The 16,989-nt window shown below is 43.4% G+C and overlaps 1 protein-coding gene across 1 annotated transcript in view; it reads right to left on the bottom strand.

The window, feature by feature from the left end:
- Positions 1–16,989, bottom strand: part of SPOCD1 (SPOC domain containing 1) — a 41,842-nt gene that overhangs the window by 7,628 nt on the left and 17,225 nt on the right. The window contains exons 9-13 of the mRNA XM_081962689.1: positions 15,081–15,129; positions 8,007–8,148; positions 5,737–5,890; positions 2,596–2,685; positions 63–249 (exon numbers count right to left, since the gene is read on the bottom strand). Coding sequence (XP_081818815.1) covers positions 63–249; positions 2,596–2,685; positions 5,737–5,890; positions 8,007–8,148; positions 15,081–15,129 — 622 coding nt within the window. The remainder of the gene's footprint in view (positions 1–62; positions 250–2,595; positions 2,686–5,736; positions 5,891–8,006; positions 8,149–15,080; positions 15,130–16,989) is intronic.

The following is a 16,989-nucleotide window of genomic DNA, read 5'->3' on the forward strand; positions in this document are numbered from 1 at the left end:
GTTTTAAACTGTCCAGCTTCCTAAGAACCAACAACCTAGAAGTGACCTGGTCTGGTTCCTACCTGGTCCACCTACTGGATGGAATTGGGAAGGCACCAACTGGTAGGCTGGTAATGGCACCAGGAATATCTCCATCGAACTGCTTTCCACAATGCCGTATCTCTGTCTGTTGTTCAGGTAGGTATACAAAGTGTGGTAAGAATTGAAATCTCTGGATAAACTGGGGCGGAATCGTATCACCCCCATTTCCTAAATGGAAAGGTAAGAGAAAGGCCATTAGTGGGAATAGAAATAAATAATGGGAAAAAGATTTTGCAATATAAAAATTTGTCTACATAATTTATGGTTTTTCTTGCAAGAATTAAAGCAGCACCTGCACACTGCAGGAATAGGCAAACTCTTTGTGAAGTGTGTGTGTTCGGAGATTTACTATACTTTATGTTAAGAGTTACATTGGCAAATTAAGCCTAACCCAAGAAATAACTGAAGAAAAATAAAGAACTGGGTCTGCTCAAATGTCATCCCAAAAATGTATCAGATTGAAGTTATCACAACAACGAAAAGAGCGAAGGGAGAGAGGAAGGAAAGGCAGGGAGAGGAGAGGAGAAGGAAAGAAGAAAGTGGAAAGGAGAGGAAGACATGGAGGGGAAGTAAGTGTAGGAGAGAGGGCAGGAAGGGGAAGAAGAAAAGAGAAAGGAGAGGAGAAAAGAAGAAAGTAGAGAGGAAGGGAGGGAAGGAGAAAAGGAGAGGGAAGGAAAAGTAGGGTTGTGATAAAATAAGATGGATGAATGGGATGGCAAGAGGAGCAGTCCCAATTAGATGGAGAAAAGAATTGTTATAAATGTTAAAAGATATACACACAATATTGATAATAACTATGAGGATGTATAATTGTGAATGTATGTATGAAGAATAAAAACAAAAAAACTTTAAAAAAGAAGAAATAATTGAAGAAGTAGAAACTGCAAAAGTTTTGACTTGTGAGTGTAGAATTTATACCCAAGGGGTGTTCCAGATTTCAACACAGCCAGCTGACTCCATAAGGCAAACAGAGAGGATTTCAAGAAGGGGAAAAAATTCTTCAGGAAGCTTGGGAGGGTCTTGAAAAACAACATAATTAAAGCCCAAACATAAACAGTGCCAGAGAGAAGGGAAAACTGAGAGACAGCTGATGAGACCAGCATCCTTTCAAAAGATGCTCTCTGTTGTGGTCCAGCAGGATCCGGTTGAGCTGCTGATGGACTCGGATAGCGAGGAACCATATGAGTCTGCCCTGGATGATGTGGAGGACCCTGTGCAGGGTTCAGACTCAGAGCAAGGACCAGAGAGGCTGGTTGGCCACCTGAAGCATAGAGCAGTGGGGAGGATCAAAGGGAGTTTGTCCCTGATGCTAGCTTGAGAAGGGCTGAGAAACGGAAGCAGCAACTCCGTAGGCAGACTCACAGAAGATGATTAAGCACAGGTGGTTGTGGATTAGCCCCTCCCAAGAGAGATTATAGGTGAGGCGTTGGGAGGGGACATTTGCAGGAAACAACCATTTGAATTAGTAGTTAAGAAAATCTATCTGTGTATTCTAGCCATGTCTGTTCGTTTGGACTATCTGCGTTGCTTCGTTTGAATTATCTGGGTTGCTCTATTGAACGTGAGTTGTCTGGGCCCTCAGCCAAAGGATTCGTTATCTCAGTAATTAAACAGTGGCAAACAGCCAAGCCAATGTTCTGGTTTATTCACAGGCATGGAGAGTGGGATCAGAACACTCTCTTATAAATTGAGAAACACAAAGGAGAACTTTTTAAAAAATGGAACAAAAGGTTGTATAATGACACTAGAATACAGCCCAAAGATGGGGTCGGGTTGATTAAAACTGAGAATGAATTGAGGCTAGTGATGAATGCAATAAATAAATAAATAACAAAATGTTTTCTTTGAAGTATGTACAGAACAAAAACCAAGGCAACAGAGAGTCTGCTGGTTGGAAAAGATGGCAAGATAGACTAGGAAGAGACCCTGTGAGTGCTAGTCTTTCCTTCAGCATGCAAGCTTCCTAGGTGACTGGCCAGCCACACTCTTTCAGCCAAATCATGGGACTCCAGCTATGGGGAGAAGGTTGGATTAGATGGCCTCCAATATCCCCCACATTGAGTGGTAGGATTCAAATAATTTAACAACCGGTTCTCTGCTCTAATGACCAGCTGGGTAGGTGGAGCTCAGTGGTCATATGACTGGGTGGGCATGGCCAACTCAATGTCATTCACATCGATGGATGCTTTGCTTTAGCTGTTACAAGGTAATAAGGGTTAACCGGAGAGGCAGTTTCTGTAAGCAGGGCAATAAAGATGAGGCTAGAAACAACACCAGAATGTTTCCTTCCTGCCTGCCTTCCTTACAGGATTAGCCTTGTAAAGTGGAAAAAAACAAAAGGAGATTTCTTCCAACAACCAGTTCTCCCAACTGCTTAGCAAGTTAACAACCAATGTTCCCGAATAGGTGCAAACTGGCTGAATCCCACCACTGCTCGCATCCTCTATTTAGAAGTGGAAGTTGGTTTGTTAGGATATGAGTAACCATCCCTAAACAAAGGAAGAATGAAAATACCTCCCTCTTTGTTGGCCATATGCTGTCTACATAAGCCCAGACATCCTTGGGGACAATACATCCCGCTGACCGAAGAACTGTTGGTAAAGCCTGCAAGAAAATAAAAAATGCAAACTTTCAGTGTTGCAAAAAAGAAAGCTCCATATTTGGAAGTAAGGTTAAGCCAATGGATGCACTTTTTATCAGCATTCTTTATGGCAAGGTAAAGATAAAGAAGTCCCTGCACATTTTATTCTGCAAACTTGCCAACTATAGGAGTCGGTGCTCATCTCCATTTGAAGGTCAGTGTTGTCTGAAGACATCTCTCCATGTGGCCAGCGTGATGTCCCAGACTGCTGTTACCCTCCCACCGAAGTGGTACTTATTTATCTACTCGCATTTGCATGCTTTCAAATTGCTTGCTTGGCAGGAACTGGGACGAGGACAGGAACTCACCCAGTAATGGTAGGCTATTCTTTTCACTACCGGTTTGGTAGTGGGAGCGCATGGGCAGAGGTCCATGATGACATCAGGGTGGGTAGGCAGAACTTCGCACCACCACCACTACCGGTTCTGAACTCACCCCATCACATGGTGCTTGGGTCTCAAACCTGGGCTGCTGGTTTTCCAGCCAAAAAGCCCAGCATCTTCACCATGGGCTGAGCCACCACAACACCCATTGTTTATGGATCATAATAAAATAAGAAAACCAATAGGGCCAAAACACCACAGCAAAACCCCATAGATATATTTAAGGCTCTCTAATAAGCTCCTGATGTCAGCCATCTTTTCTTTTGGATCTTTGGCCTGCCACACTTTCTATTATTCTACTATGCATTTTCTATGGTGGGAAAATGGGAGGGGGGATTGTATGGAGTTACATACTATGAAGCCATAACAACATTCTTTCTAGGAAGCCAAGGTCATCCCTTGTCTCTGCACCTCTGCACCTGACCGGAATTAGATGGGTGGAACTGCCAGCATGGCAGTGGAAGATTGGACCATGGGATGGACTTGTGGGTGTGGGGGCAAGAACTTGAACTTTCAACTGGGTGGGGAAAACCGGGAAGCTTTCACATTCGGGTTTTCCCAAATGTGCCAGTATGGCTCTCTTAATAAATTGGAACTTTGAGCAATACTTTGCCTTAGACCAGTGATGGCAAACCTATGGCACGTGTGCTACAAGTGGCACGCGGACCCATTTGTCAGGGCACGTGAGGCGCTGCCCTGTCACTTGGCCAGCGCGCATGTGCGCGCTGGCCAGCTGAGTTCACCTTTTTAAAAGCTATTTTTCGCCTTCCCCAGGCTCCAGAGGCTTTATAGGAGCCTGGGGAGGGCGAAAAGAGCCTTCCCCCCCCCCCGGAGGCTTCAGGGACCGTCCGGGCCTTCGGAACGCTTAAAACCACCCTCCAAGCAAACCGGAAGTGACTTTTAAGCGTTCTGAAGGCTTCAGGGACCATCCGGAGGCTTCCCTGAAGCCTTCGGAGCTCGGCGGGTGGTTTTAAGCGTTCCGAAGGCTTCAGGGACCGTCCGGAGGCTTCCCTGATGCCTTCGGAGCGCTTAAAACCACCCTCCGAGCAAACCGGAAGTTCCGGGTTGCTCGGAGGGTCGTTTTAAGCATTCCGAAGGCTTCAGGGATCGTCCAAAGGCTTCCCTGACGGTCCCTGAAGCCTTCGGAGGACCTCTGGGGGGGCGGGGGAGGCTCTTTTCGCCCTCCCCAAGCTCCTATAAAGCCTCTGGAGCCTGGGGAGGGCAAAAAAAGCATGTAAAAATGGGGGGGGTCACGCGTTGTGCGCGCATGCGCACTGGGGGGTCGCGCGTTGCATTATGGGTGCGGCACGCCCACACACGACCCCCCTGCACTCCCCCCACTTGTGGCACGCGAGCCAAAAAAGGTTCGCCATCGCTGCCTTAGACTCTGATTTACTTTTGGATGCTATTTGGAATGCTGGCACCTGATGGAAGGAGAACATTCCTGCCCCACCCATAAGAATATAAGAATAACTGTGGTCCATTTCTGTAATCATAACCAATCTGATTGCTCCTTCTTTTCTCAATTCCGCAATATCCCTCCAGGAATTCAGTGAACAAACAGTACACATTATTCTAAGCATAGGTGCATTAGAGATGTATACAGTGAGTCCTCACTTAACAACCACAACTGAACCCAGAATTTCTGTTGTAAGTAGTTGCAGTCATTAAGTAAGTCATTATGTGACCTGACTTAATGGCAAATTCATTCCCCTGAATGGGTGTAATACTATATTCCAAATTTCAAATGCCAAAACCCAGCGAAAAATACTGGAAACCTGCAAAAATTGCAGTCACATGACCAGTGTTTCTCAGTCTCAGCAACTTTAGACTGTGTGATTTCATCTCCCACAATTCCCCTCCCAGCATTCATTTAAAAAAATCAAACCACTTATTTGAGATGTGGAGCTATCAAAACTGAATGGATGGATTCACTGCAGTCTGTTTCTTTGCAGACACCACTTCTTGCAACTAAGTGCATTTGCAATGCATTATGTAGTAATATATTTAAAATTTAGCCATGCTGGGTAATGTTCTAATGCCAGAAGTGGAATAATGGAGAAATTGCACACTCCTTCTAGGGGACACAAGAGGGGCTGTGCTAATATTATGTAAGTCAGGACATCAGAAAATTGTCTGCTGCCATCACTGCATCCCAATGTGGAATAGCACTAAAATATGTTGGCCCTTTTTGGTGGTATTATGGGCAAGAAGAGGAATCAGAAGGTAATTCCCATTTCAACTTACAAATGGGAAAGGTGCCCAAAATCACATTGGCAAAATTGACCATTCGGTAGCCGAATTTCAGCAAACAGGTCAGGTCTTGAGGTGCTGACAGGCTGCAAATGGGGTGTCAGGTGTGCATCTCACAGGTAGCCCATAGCTGATTCCGTTACTTAAAGCTACCACTAGCAGCGGGGTCCTTCAGAGCACTCTGAACTTGGTTGTTTTCTGCAAACATTTCATTACTCAACTAGGCAACATCTTCAGTGCTAGACTAGCGCTGATGTCCTAGCACTGAAGATGTTACCTAGTTGGGTAACGAAACATCAGCAAGCAACTAAGCTCAGAGAGCACCAAGGACCACACAGTTCAACTCTTGAGCTACAAATATTCTCTGACTACCCCTACCTGACAGAGATGAGGACCAAAACCAGAAACAGGATATGCTTTGGCTACAAACTGCTTCACGCTGAATGTCTGGATAAGCCCATTCCAGATGACTGAGTAGTTGGACTGCTTTGCCGCAGGTCGATTTCGGTTTGCAGTGCCAACAAAGGCAGACCTAAAGAAAGAAAAAGAAATCTGCAGACCATGGTCTGTTGCACCGGTACACACCAGCTACTTTGGGCAGAAGTGGGTTGCTCCCGGTTTTACTATCGGTTCGCTTCGTGCATGTTTTGCATGAGCACATACTAGATGCGCGATGCGCGCGTGTGCACACTTTAATGCAAATTGTTCTTTGCGCCTGCACATTGCTAAATAGCATGCTGGCAATGTCAGCAGCGACTGGAGAATCAGTTCAGGGGCGTGGCCAGCCTGGGTTGCTGCTGGTTCTGTGACCCAGGCCAAAATACCACTGCCGGTTCGGCCGAACCAGGAGGAACCAACGTCTGACTTTGGGTCTTCCTATTTCATTTCTTAATTAATCACTATGGGTTTCCACTCAATTTTAATATACTAATATTTCTACATAATAAATTTCAAATAGAAATGACTGCTGAAAGCCAAAGCACATTTAATAGAGATTATCTGACATGGATCCAATTGAAAGAATCACTTTGTCGCAGTTTGCAGCAATCCAGCCAGCACACAAGCAAACAATTCAGCAGGATTCATTTATAGAAGAAACTTATATATTATATACAATAATATAAAACATGATGCATGTATACAATACCCATGCAGCTCTTGCAACATGGTAGAGAGAAGTAGAAGTGACAAGGATAAGAAGCAATGAGGCAGAGCACTCAATCAAAGACAAACAAACTTTTATATACAGAGAACAGTTAAGCTAAACAATACCCAGGCTCCAAGATGTCTCACACGGCTCACAACAAATCCTGTGTCTCAGTCTCCGAACAGTTCCCATTGGCTGACTTGTTATTATGGCTATTCCAGTTCATAAATTCTTACACACTGACACACTTCGATCATGAGATGGGCAGCATATACATTTAATGATTGAATAAAATTAAAACTTAATAAAGAAATGCACAACATGTATTTGAGGGATGGTCACAAAACAAGCAAGCTGAGAGATGAAAGATGGGTTTAATATCTAGCTGCCAACTGCAGGGCATTGACCAAAAGGATCTAACCAGATTCTTCCTGGTTTTGCTGATACCTTCTTTTGCCAAAATGCATTGGGCTCTTTTGGCCAAAGGACAAATGCTGACTTTATCTCCTATTCAAAGCCCGGAGAGAAGAAATAAACAGGCCCCACATTTTCTTGGTTCAAATATCTTCTTTCAGAGAGAAGACAGACCAATTTGCATGGGATGGAAAAAGGAACCACTGCTTCAGCCTTTTAAATCTCCATTAAACACGCTTCTTGCTGTCCAGAAAAGAATCTGGAAGGCAATCAGCCATAAATTAGGAGAATAAATTTGCAAAACGCAACCTTGACTGCTAAGAAACTCAAATAATTTAGAAATGACCATTAGATGAAAATAAACAGTGCCACATTTTGCTCTGGCTTCACTGTGTTTGACTTTCAGTATGTGTTCCTCTCCTGAATGTGATAGCGACTGGAAATTTGGGGGCAGGAAGAAGTTTTGTCATTACAAAACTCTGCCTGGTGTCAGCTTGGATGGTGTCCAGCCACCACGTTCTTTGGCAGCCTGATTTCCTTTTACCACTAACTCTTCCAAACACAATTGCTTTCTCCAGGGAATTCCCCCACATGACATGGCCATAGCAGAAGTGGTATTCAGCAAGTTCTAACCAGTTCTGGAGAACCGGTAGCGGAAATTTTGATTCGTTCAGAGAACAGGTAAATACCACCTTTGGCTGGCCCCGCCCCATCTATCCTCTACCTCCCGAGTCCCAGATGATTGGGAGGGAATGGAGATTTTGCAGTATCCTTCCCCTGCCACACCCACTAAGCACACCCACCAAGCCACACTCACCAAGCCACGCCCACAGAACCAGTAGTAAAAAAATTGAATCCCACCACTGGGCCATAGTAAGTGAGTTGCAGTTTCATGATTGTGCCTTTTAGTGATACGTCTGGTGTTATACACTCCAGTACTTTTTTGTTAGTCAGCTGAGAGCCTGGAATATTGACACAGCATTCCTTAAGATTTCTGGAAGCTTTTATTGAAAAGGTCAAGACACTCAAATAGTTTAGATTCACAGAAGGTGGACACATCATTTGAAAATCATAAATTGAGACAGACCTGCCCTCATCCTGAGGTCTCTTGTCAATCTCCGAGCATGTGATGTTTTGATGCAAAATCTGAGAGGGATTTGCCTCCTGCTGAAAAGTAAATTTATAGGTGGCTGGCTCAAACAGCCGCTCATTGTCAGCAGCCAACTGTCCTGCAGAGTCAGAAAGAAAGATACTTCTAAGTGTTGTTTTCAATTACAGGAAGTTCTCAACTTACGACTGCAACTGGGACCACACCTTCCGTTGCTAACGAAGCCGGTTGTTAAGTGAGTTGTGCCCAATTTTACAAATTATTTTTGCCATAGTTATTAAGCAAATCACATGTTGTGAATACATTATGAATGAATCAGTTTAAGTGAATACATGGTTAGTACCATATTTTTCAGAGTGTAAGACGCACAGGAGTATAAGACGCACCAAGGTTTTGAAGAGGCAAATTTAAAAAAAAGGTTTTTCCACTTTACAAACCTCTCAAAATGTTTTTTAATCTTCAAAAAAAGGGCATGAATAGCACTTAGGAAGATTGTAGAGTGCTCCCGGGGGGTGGGGGAGCAAAAAACGGCCCATTTTTTGTAGAAACAGGCCAGTTTTTCACCCAAAAAAGGGCATGCATAGCCTTACAGAGGCTTATAGAGTGCTTTTGGGGGCTGGGGGGGCAAAATTGAGCAAAAAACAGCCTGTTTGTTGCTCATTTCCGCCCTCCCCAGCCCCCAGGAACTCTCTAAAAGCCTCCATAAGGCTATGCACGGCCATTTTGGTGAAAGGGTGGGGCTTCAGGAGGCAAAAAATGCTGTATTCAGAGTATAAGATGCACCCAGATTTTCAGCCTCTTTTTGGAGGGAAAAGGGTATGTCTTATACTCCGAAAAATACGGTAAATGATTCCAGCCTTCCCCCATTGACTGCTTGTCAAAAACCAGTTGGGAAGGTCACAAATGGTGATCACATGACCCAGGGATGCTGCAACCATCGTAAATACCATATTTTTGGAGTATAAGACGCACCCTTCCCCCCCCAAAAAAGAGGGTGAAAATATGGGTGCCTCTTATACACTGAATACAGCATTTTTAGCCTCCCAAAACCCCACCCGCTTTGGAAAAATGGATGTGCAGAGGGTTTGGGAGGCCTGCAAAGTGCTCCTGGGGGCTGGGGAAGGCAAAAACAAGCAAACATGGCCCATTTTTGCCCCTTCTAGCGCCCAGGAACACTTTGCAGGCCTCTCAAACTCTCTGCATGCCTGTTCCGGTTCCGGTTGTTAAGAGCGACGGGCGTGTTTCACTCGCCCTGCGCGCTCTTGGTGGGCTCCCCTCGATCGGGGGGGCACAGGGTGCCTTGAAGGGGCACCCTGCTGAAGGGGCGGCTAGCTGGGGGTCCCCTGCATCGGCGGCGGCCGCAGGGGGGCTCCCTGCATTGCCCTAGGAACTAGGAGGCGAAAGGGGGTGCGCGAGGAGCTTTTATGCTTCCACGCGCTTTCGCGTCGAGGCAGCTGGACGAACCTGACAATCTGAAGGCTACAGGTGCAATGTGGTGAGATGGGATCGCTCCCCGATTCCCTTTTTTGACGGACTGCCAGCCCTTTAAAGGTTTTTTTTTTATTATTTATTTTTATTTTTTTATTTTGTTTAATTACAGTTTATCGATTAAATCACAATTGACATGGTTGAAAACATAGATAACCATAAATTTTGTTTAGAGTGGCTAGATTTGCAGAAAACCACTAAGTGAAAACAAAAAAACTGAAAGAGCTAAATGTACCAAGGCTGTACCGCGCTCATATTATTTTCCATTTTGCATTGGAAAAGGCAATGATGCTTGTAGTTTGCTCATCATAGTTAGCTATACTCTAATTTATTTGGTTTAGCATAATGTATAATCTTAGCTATTATTGCTTTTTTTTGTGTTGTTGTTCATTTTCTTTTTTTCTTTTTTTTATTTATAAACATTTATTTATTTATGTAACAGACATATACAGGTTGTCTTATTAGGAGTAACATTTTCTCCCTCCCCTCCCCCTCCCCCCACCCACCCCTCCATTTCCCCACCCTAACCCTCCCTAACCCAACCCCTGACTTCCCAGATAGAGACAGAAGCATAGTTACCAGCAAATCTGAAAAACAAATATCCCAATAATAATATGCATATATCAGAATAAGAACAAGATAATACGAAAAAGACAAAAAAGGAGAAAAACCATCATAACCTCCTTTCCAAAACCATTACTACATATTTATGAAGCATTTCTCAACCAAATCCCATAGACACTTCCTTTGAACCGTACCTTAATTTTACAAAATCAATCCAGGGATACCAATCTATAATATACTTATCGTAAGAGTGATCTTTTAGGTATACATAAATTTTATCCATTTCGGCAAGATTTGCTACCTTAAGTATCCATTCTTCTATAGAGCATAATTCTGCTTTCTTCCAATATTGTGCTATCAGCAGTCTAGCTGCTGTAATCATATACAATATTAATTTAGTTTCAGCAACAGTGCAGTCAGGTACTATGCCCATGAGCATAGCCCTCATATCAGTAGGAAATCTCTTAGGCCTTGCTCCTCCCAGGGCTTCTGATTGTGTAGGTACATCAACAGAGATACTCGAAGTTTGCTGTATAGTCTTCTCCGTTTTCTTTGCCGTTGCTCTGGTAATTCTCTGTTCTTTAAATTCCAATCCCAAGCCTTCTGCTTCTTCCAGTCTCTCCACAAGCTGTTTATCAACTGACGCAAGCGCCGAGGCTGCTATCTCTATTGGCTCCTGCTGAACAGGCTGGGTCTTTTCCAATTCCAATCCTGGCTCACCAGCATTCAGAACCTTGGAATAAAAGTCTCTGGCCTTCTGAGTAGAATCCAATCGATATCTTTTCCCAAAGTAAATCAAAGTAACGCCAATTGGCAACTCCCATCTAAATTGCAGGTTACGTTTCTTCAGTTCATCCGTCAAAAATTTAAACTCTTTGCGCAGCCTAAGCATTTTCAATGGTATTTCTTTCAAAACTTTCACCTCCTGATCTTGCACAGTACATCTCTGATGATATGCAGCCTGTACAATCTCATTACGCAGGTATCTCCTTTCCAGATGAACCACCACATCTCTTGGCAAATTTCGCTGTCTTGCATACCAGGAGTTAACTCTGTAGGCTTTCTCAATCTGTTGGAGAATCTCTTTTGGATCCACTTGTAGAAGGGGGGCAAAAGCCTCCGCGCAAATCACCCTCAAATCTTCTCCTTTCCCGCTGTCTTTATCCTCTGGCAAACCCCTTACCCGCAAAACAGCCTCTAACTGCTTGTACTGGAATAGCAACTGCTCAAGCTCAATTCTATCCGCCCTCTCTTCCAACTTGTCTGCCCAGTATTCCAATTTTCCAACATCCTTCTGAGTCTCTTTAACCACATCATCCAGGAATTCCAAATTTACAACCAATCCAGAAAGGGCAGAAACAACATCATTTCTAATATCTTGATTAGCCCGAGCTGCCTGATCCCTCATCTCTTCCATAGTTTGGTTCATTTGATCCATTTGGTCCTGTTGGCTTCTCATTTGTTGTTTCAAATCCAACATATTTTTCTCCATATTACCAAACTTAATGTTCAAAGTATCCAATATTTCTTTATTGGTATTTGCTGCAGGTGGTGGATTTTGGGATTGAGATTGAGGTTGTGCCAACAAGGACAGCTGAGATTGTTGTAAAGGAGAGGAGGTGCCCTTAGGCTTGGTACCTCTCTGTGCAGCCATAACTTGCCATGGCGCCAAGCAAGTCAAAAAAAAAAAAAAAGGAAAATCCTCTTTTCTTTTCAATTCCAACCACCAGATGGCACTGTTGTATAAGGTTTCAGTAAGAGTCAATTAAGGAGAACAAGCAGAGAAAGAAAAGTAGCCATTTTAAAAGGAAAAAGTTCTCCGTTTTTTTTCCCCCAAAGTGAAAGTCTTTGTTATAAAGCTGTAGAATAATAAGAGAAAGCAGAAAAAAAAACCCCAAAATACTTGCAGCCATCGCTTCAGTCTCAGTCTGTCCGTTACAATTCAGCACCAATCAACAATGTAAACGGAGACGTGCCTTCCAGAGCTTGCCCTGCAAAGCAGGGGGATCCAGCTGTTGGAGCTTCCTCTCGGGCTACCTGGGGAGCACCGCTTCTACCTCCTTCCTGGAGGGTCCAAACGGGCTCAACCCAGCCCGAAAAAGCTCTCCTCCGCCTCTTTGCCCGAGGCAGAGGATTTTCGCCCCTGGAAATCGGCGAAACAATCAGCTGTAGATCGGACGCTCTAAAGGGAGCGTCCTTTGCCCTGGTGGCATCCGCCGGAAGTCAGCCCTTTAAAGGTTTTCAATATGTTCCTGAGAAGTGTGATTGGAGGGAGGGGGATTTTCCCCCCCCCTCGGAAAAGCGGCTTTGGACTGCTCTCTACTCTCGGAGGAGAGAGAGAGCTTTAAAAAGAAATTACACTCATTGCAAGCAAGCAGATGAATACCCTGCTGCAATTGTGAAAGAGAAGTGATGATCTGATTCCTTTAAAAAAAAACTTTGAAAACTTTTGGTTTGTTGCCTTTTGATCCCGGTGCTGGCAAGGCAAGATGGCACACTTCCGTTGTCTCTACGCACTTTGAAATTTGACTCCACCCATAGAAATTGCTGGCATTTTGTCTTTGCCTCCGTGACACTCAGAAATATCTCTTGATATACTGTATCCTGGACTTGGAATAATTGATTTTATTGTCTGGATTTGAACTATAGAAAAGGTCCCTATTACTCTCTGGACTGCCTGCCTCGTGATCTCTCTTTGCTATCCCCTTTTATAGCAGCTATCTCATTGTATGGACACAGACACCTCTGAGTTTTTTTTTATTAAAATGGCACCGAAGAGACCATGACCTGGGAAACCAGGTTTTGCTGGTTCTGCCCCAACATCTTCAACATCCAGCCCCAGCGGACAACAGACATTAGTATCGCTATTACAACCCAAAGCCCCTGAGGAGGAGTCAACCCATCAACTGCTTCAAAAGATCTTAAAGGGGCAGGAGGACTTGAAAAATCAACTGAAAGAAATGAATGAACAGCTCAGAGAGAATCAAAACCAAACGGCTCAAAATAAACAGAGACTGGAAGTTTTGGAGGAGGGGACGGCTGAGATGAGGGGGGAGGTGAGGGTGGTCCAGAGAGGAAATCTAGAACTTGAGAACCATCTGATAAAAATGGAATTTGAAAGGATGTCTTTTTTCCTTAGATTTCAAAATGTAATTGAGACTGACGGTGAAGATTTGAGGGAGATCATGACAAAATTATTGGCTGAATATATCAAAAAAGACAGACAGCAGTTGGGTGGGGATATTGACCTGGTCTATAGAGTTAATTCAGCTTATGCTAGAACACACAATGTTCCAAGAGAGGTTCACATTAAATTTCTTAGAAAGACTACAAGAGATGAGATCCTGAGTGCACAAAGGGGGCAAATGTTAAAATACAAGGATAGAGAGATAGTCATACTGAAACAAATCCCAAAGAAAGTTAGAGATAAAAGAAAAAAATATGCACTTTTAGCGAAAAAACTATTTGGAAAAGGGCTTTGGTTCCGGTGGCTTTTGCCAGAAGGTATGCTGATATTCTGGGAGGGCAGTAGAGTCAGAATTAATACAACTACGGAGGAAGAGGCCTTCATAGAAAAAAACAAAGCTCTCCTAGATAAAGCTGATGATACTACACGAGACACACAAGACACGGGAGGTGCTGAAGCTTCGCTGGCGGGGGGGGGGAGGCAACACTGAGAAAACTTTGGTCACAGAAGTGAGCTAGAAAAATAATGCAATTGCTGATACAGGGAATTTTTTTTCTGTTAGATATAAAATAGATTGAAATTATTGGAAGATATAAGGTAAAAACAAGCTGTAAAAATAGGTAAGTAATAATTATCTTGTTTAGTAATATGTGAAAGTTATGAGAACCGGGGGGAGTACCATTTCCTGCATAATGTAGCTGTCAAAATTTGTAACCATACCCATTACCCTTTTCCTCAAAACTTTGTAAAACTAATAAAAAATTGTATTAAAAAAAAAACTCTCTGCATGCCTCATTTTTCACAAAAAAAAATGAGGCATGCAGAGAGTTTGGGAGGCATGCAGAGTACAAAAATTTTACCCCTTCAAAATCTTGGTGTGTCTTATACTCCGGTGCATCTTATAGTCCAAAAAATACATGCTGGTTGCCAAAGGTACAAATTTCGATCACATGATTTTGGGTACTCTATAACTATTGTTAAGTGCAAAGATCAGTCATAACTTTCCACACTTGTTAAACGAATGATTGTAAGTCAAAGACTACCTGGGCATTTTAAATGCTCCTAAATTTTAAATTTTTCAAAACCCATGTTCACAAACGCTAACATAAAAAGTTAATAAACAAACACAGAAACAGCAAGCCCCGATGTTTGGGATGCACTGTGTCACTTAGATTCCATGATTGACCTTGCTCTATTTATTATTTATTCAAAAAACACCAGTATGTCTTTCTGGTTAAAAGGGCTGGACCCTTGCAGGGTTGGTTTTTCTCCTCCAAATCATCCCAGGCTCCCTCTGACAATACCATTCGCTGGTGAAAAAACTGATCCTGAAATAAAGTAGGAACACAACCTAAGAAAGAGAGGCATGGCCGTGCCATCACCTGAAGGTTTGCAGACTCCCCAAAGGTGGTTAAAAAGAAACCATTTGAAAATCAACATTCGGTTCCATTCCTTCATTTCAGAATGACAGTCACTGGAAAAACAGCCCGTAGATTTTACACCAAAGCCTGGAATCCGTTGTTTCTTCCAGAACCTCGAGTGGCTTGAATGCAAAATTCCGAAGCACCAAAAGCAGTTTGTGAGCCTCCCCTACTCTAAGTTCCAAATACAAATAAAATAAATTCCAAATCTTTTAAAGCGCAGGAGTACTTAGAATCACTTGGAGAATTCAGCTATTTTTAATGTGTTTAGTTTTATAGATTTAATACGGTTTTAACTGATTTGGAACGGGAGCAGCCAAGACGTGGTGAAAAAATGGGTAGCGAGATTAATGCTTTCAATCAATAAAATATTAACCAAAGAAATAAACTTACTTATTTGGTTGTTCCCATCTAAAGATGGCACCTCGAGTAGCGATGATTCCTAAAAATAATGTACCACCAAGGAGATTTACTGTGCTTTTAATGTTAAGCCTCACCAGTTGACATCTATGATAAAGTCAATGAAGCTTGCAACTTTAATACTATTTACTGGAGCATGGGGGTTTAGCCAATAGAGCTGTTCTAACAAGAAAAATACAGTTTGCTACAGGTAAACCCCAACTTATGATCACAAGTTGGGACCAGAATTTCCGTTGCTAAGCAAGGCAGCTGATAATTGAGTTATACCTGATTTTGCATCACTTTTTTTGCCACAGTTGTTAAGTGGATCATGCAATCATTAAGCAAATCCAGCTTTCCCCCATTAGATTTACTTGTCAGAAGCTGGCCGAGAAGGTTGCAAATAGCAATCGCATGACCCTGGTGGGACACTGCAACCCTTATGAATACACCCTGGTTACCAAAGCCTCAAATTTTGATCAGGTGACTGTAGGGCTGCTGCAAATATTGTGTGAGGACAGCTCAGTGGTGGGATTCAAGTAATTTGACAACCGGTTCTTTGCCCTAATGACCAGCTGTGTAGGCGTAGTTTGGTGGTCATGTGACTGGGTGGGCATGGCCAACTCAACGCCACTCAGGTCGGTGGGCGCTTCGCCTGAGCTGTTACAATATAATAAGGGTGAACCGGAGAGGCAGTTTCTGAAAGGAGAACAATAAAGATGAGGCTAGAACCAACACCAGAATGTTTCCTTCCTGCCTTCCTTACAGGATTAGCCCTGGAAAGTGGGGAAAAAACAAAAGGAGATTTCTTCCAAACCAGTGACGTGCAGTCATGTTGGCTCAGGAAAGAGGGGAATGGGACCTGAGTCTAGCGCTAAGGAGTCTCCTGCACAGCGTGGCTCTTCTCTGCAGTGCAGCGGAAGGAGTTGCTGTCCCCGCCACCATGATCCTGGGGTATTTTGCTTGCACGGGCATGAAAGAGATGAAAGAGAAAAGGGGAGAAAGAGAGAGAGAGAGAGAGAGAGAGAGAAATGAAAGAGAGCTGGAAGGAGAGAATGGGAGAGAGGGGAAAGAGAGGGGAGCAAATTAGAGAGAGAAGGGGGAGAGGGAGAGAGAAATGAAAGAGAGCTGAAGGGAGAGAATGAGAGAGAGAGAAAAGAGAGGGAAACAAATCAAGGGGAAAGAAAGGAAGAGAAAAGAAAGAAAGAAAGAAACTAACTTCCTCAGACCTATGACGAAAGCAATGGCAAGCTAGATCTCTTGCCAAGAAAACTGCACTTTGCCAGAAGGCACAAATTGGAAGCAAGTCTGTTTTTTTTTAAAGAAAATAACAGATGGCAAAAAATGCATCTGAAAATAAGATTATTTATAATTTTGGATAACATGTTATATTGTCAAACTCAAAAGGTTTTTGATACTTAATTGTCATCATCATCATCATCATCATCATCATCATCATCATCTCTCCCCCCCCCCTCGGAGGGACTGTCCTCCCTTGTGGAAAACACAACAAGGAATTCCTCGACTCCTTGCTCCCCCCCCCAATCTCTTTTTTGGGGGGGGCCGCCAACCCTTCAAAACGTGCAAGGACGGGACAAAATGGCGAGGATCCTTTTATTAAAACCCCCTGCATTACAAAGGCATTTTAATAAAAAACATTGTGGTGGTGTCAGTGCCTCACCAGCCATAAACCTCACCGCACGTCACTGCTTCCAACAACCGGTTCTCTGAACTGCTTAGAAAGTTAACATCCGGTGCTCCGGAATAGGGAGCTGGCTGAATCCCACCACTGGGAGAGCTGTAAGTCATTTGTTGCAACTTCAAATAGCTTACAAATGATTGCGTCATTGTAAGTTGAGGACTGCCTTTAGCAATAACAGGAAAGGAAATCAGTAAGAAAAAT

The sequence above is a fragment of the Natrix helvetica genome (assembly GCF_964273705.1).
Source record: "Natrix helvetica genome assembly, chromosome: 9".
NCBI lineage: Eukaryota > Metazoa > Chordata > Lepidosauria > Squamata > Natricidae > Natrix > Natrix helvetica.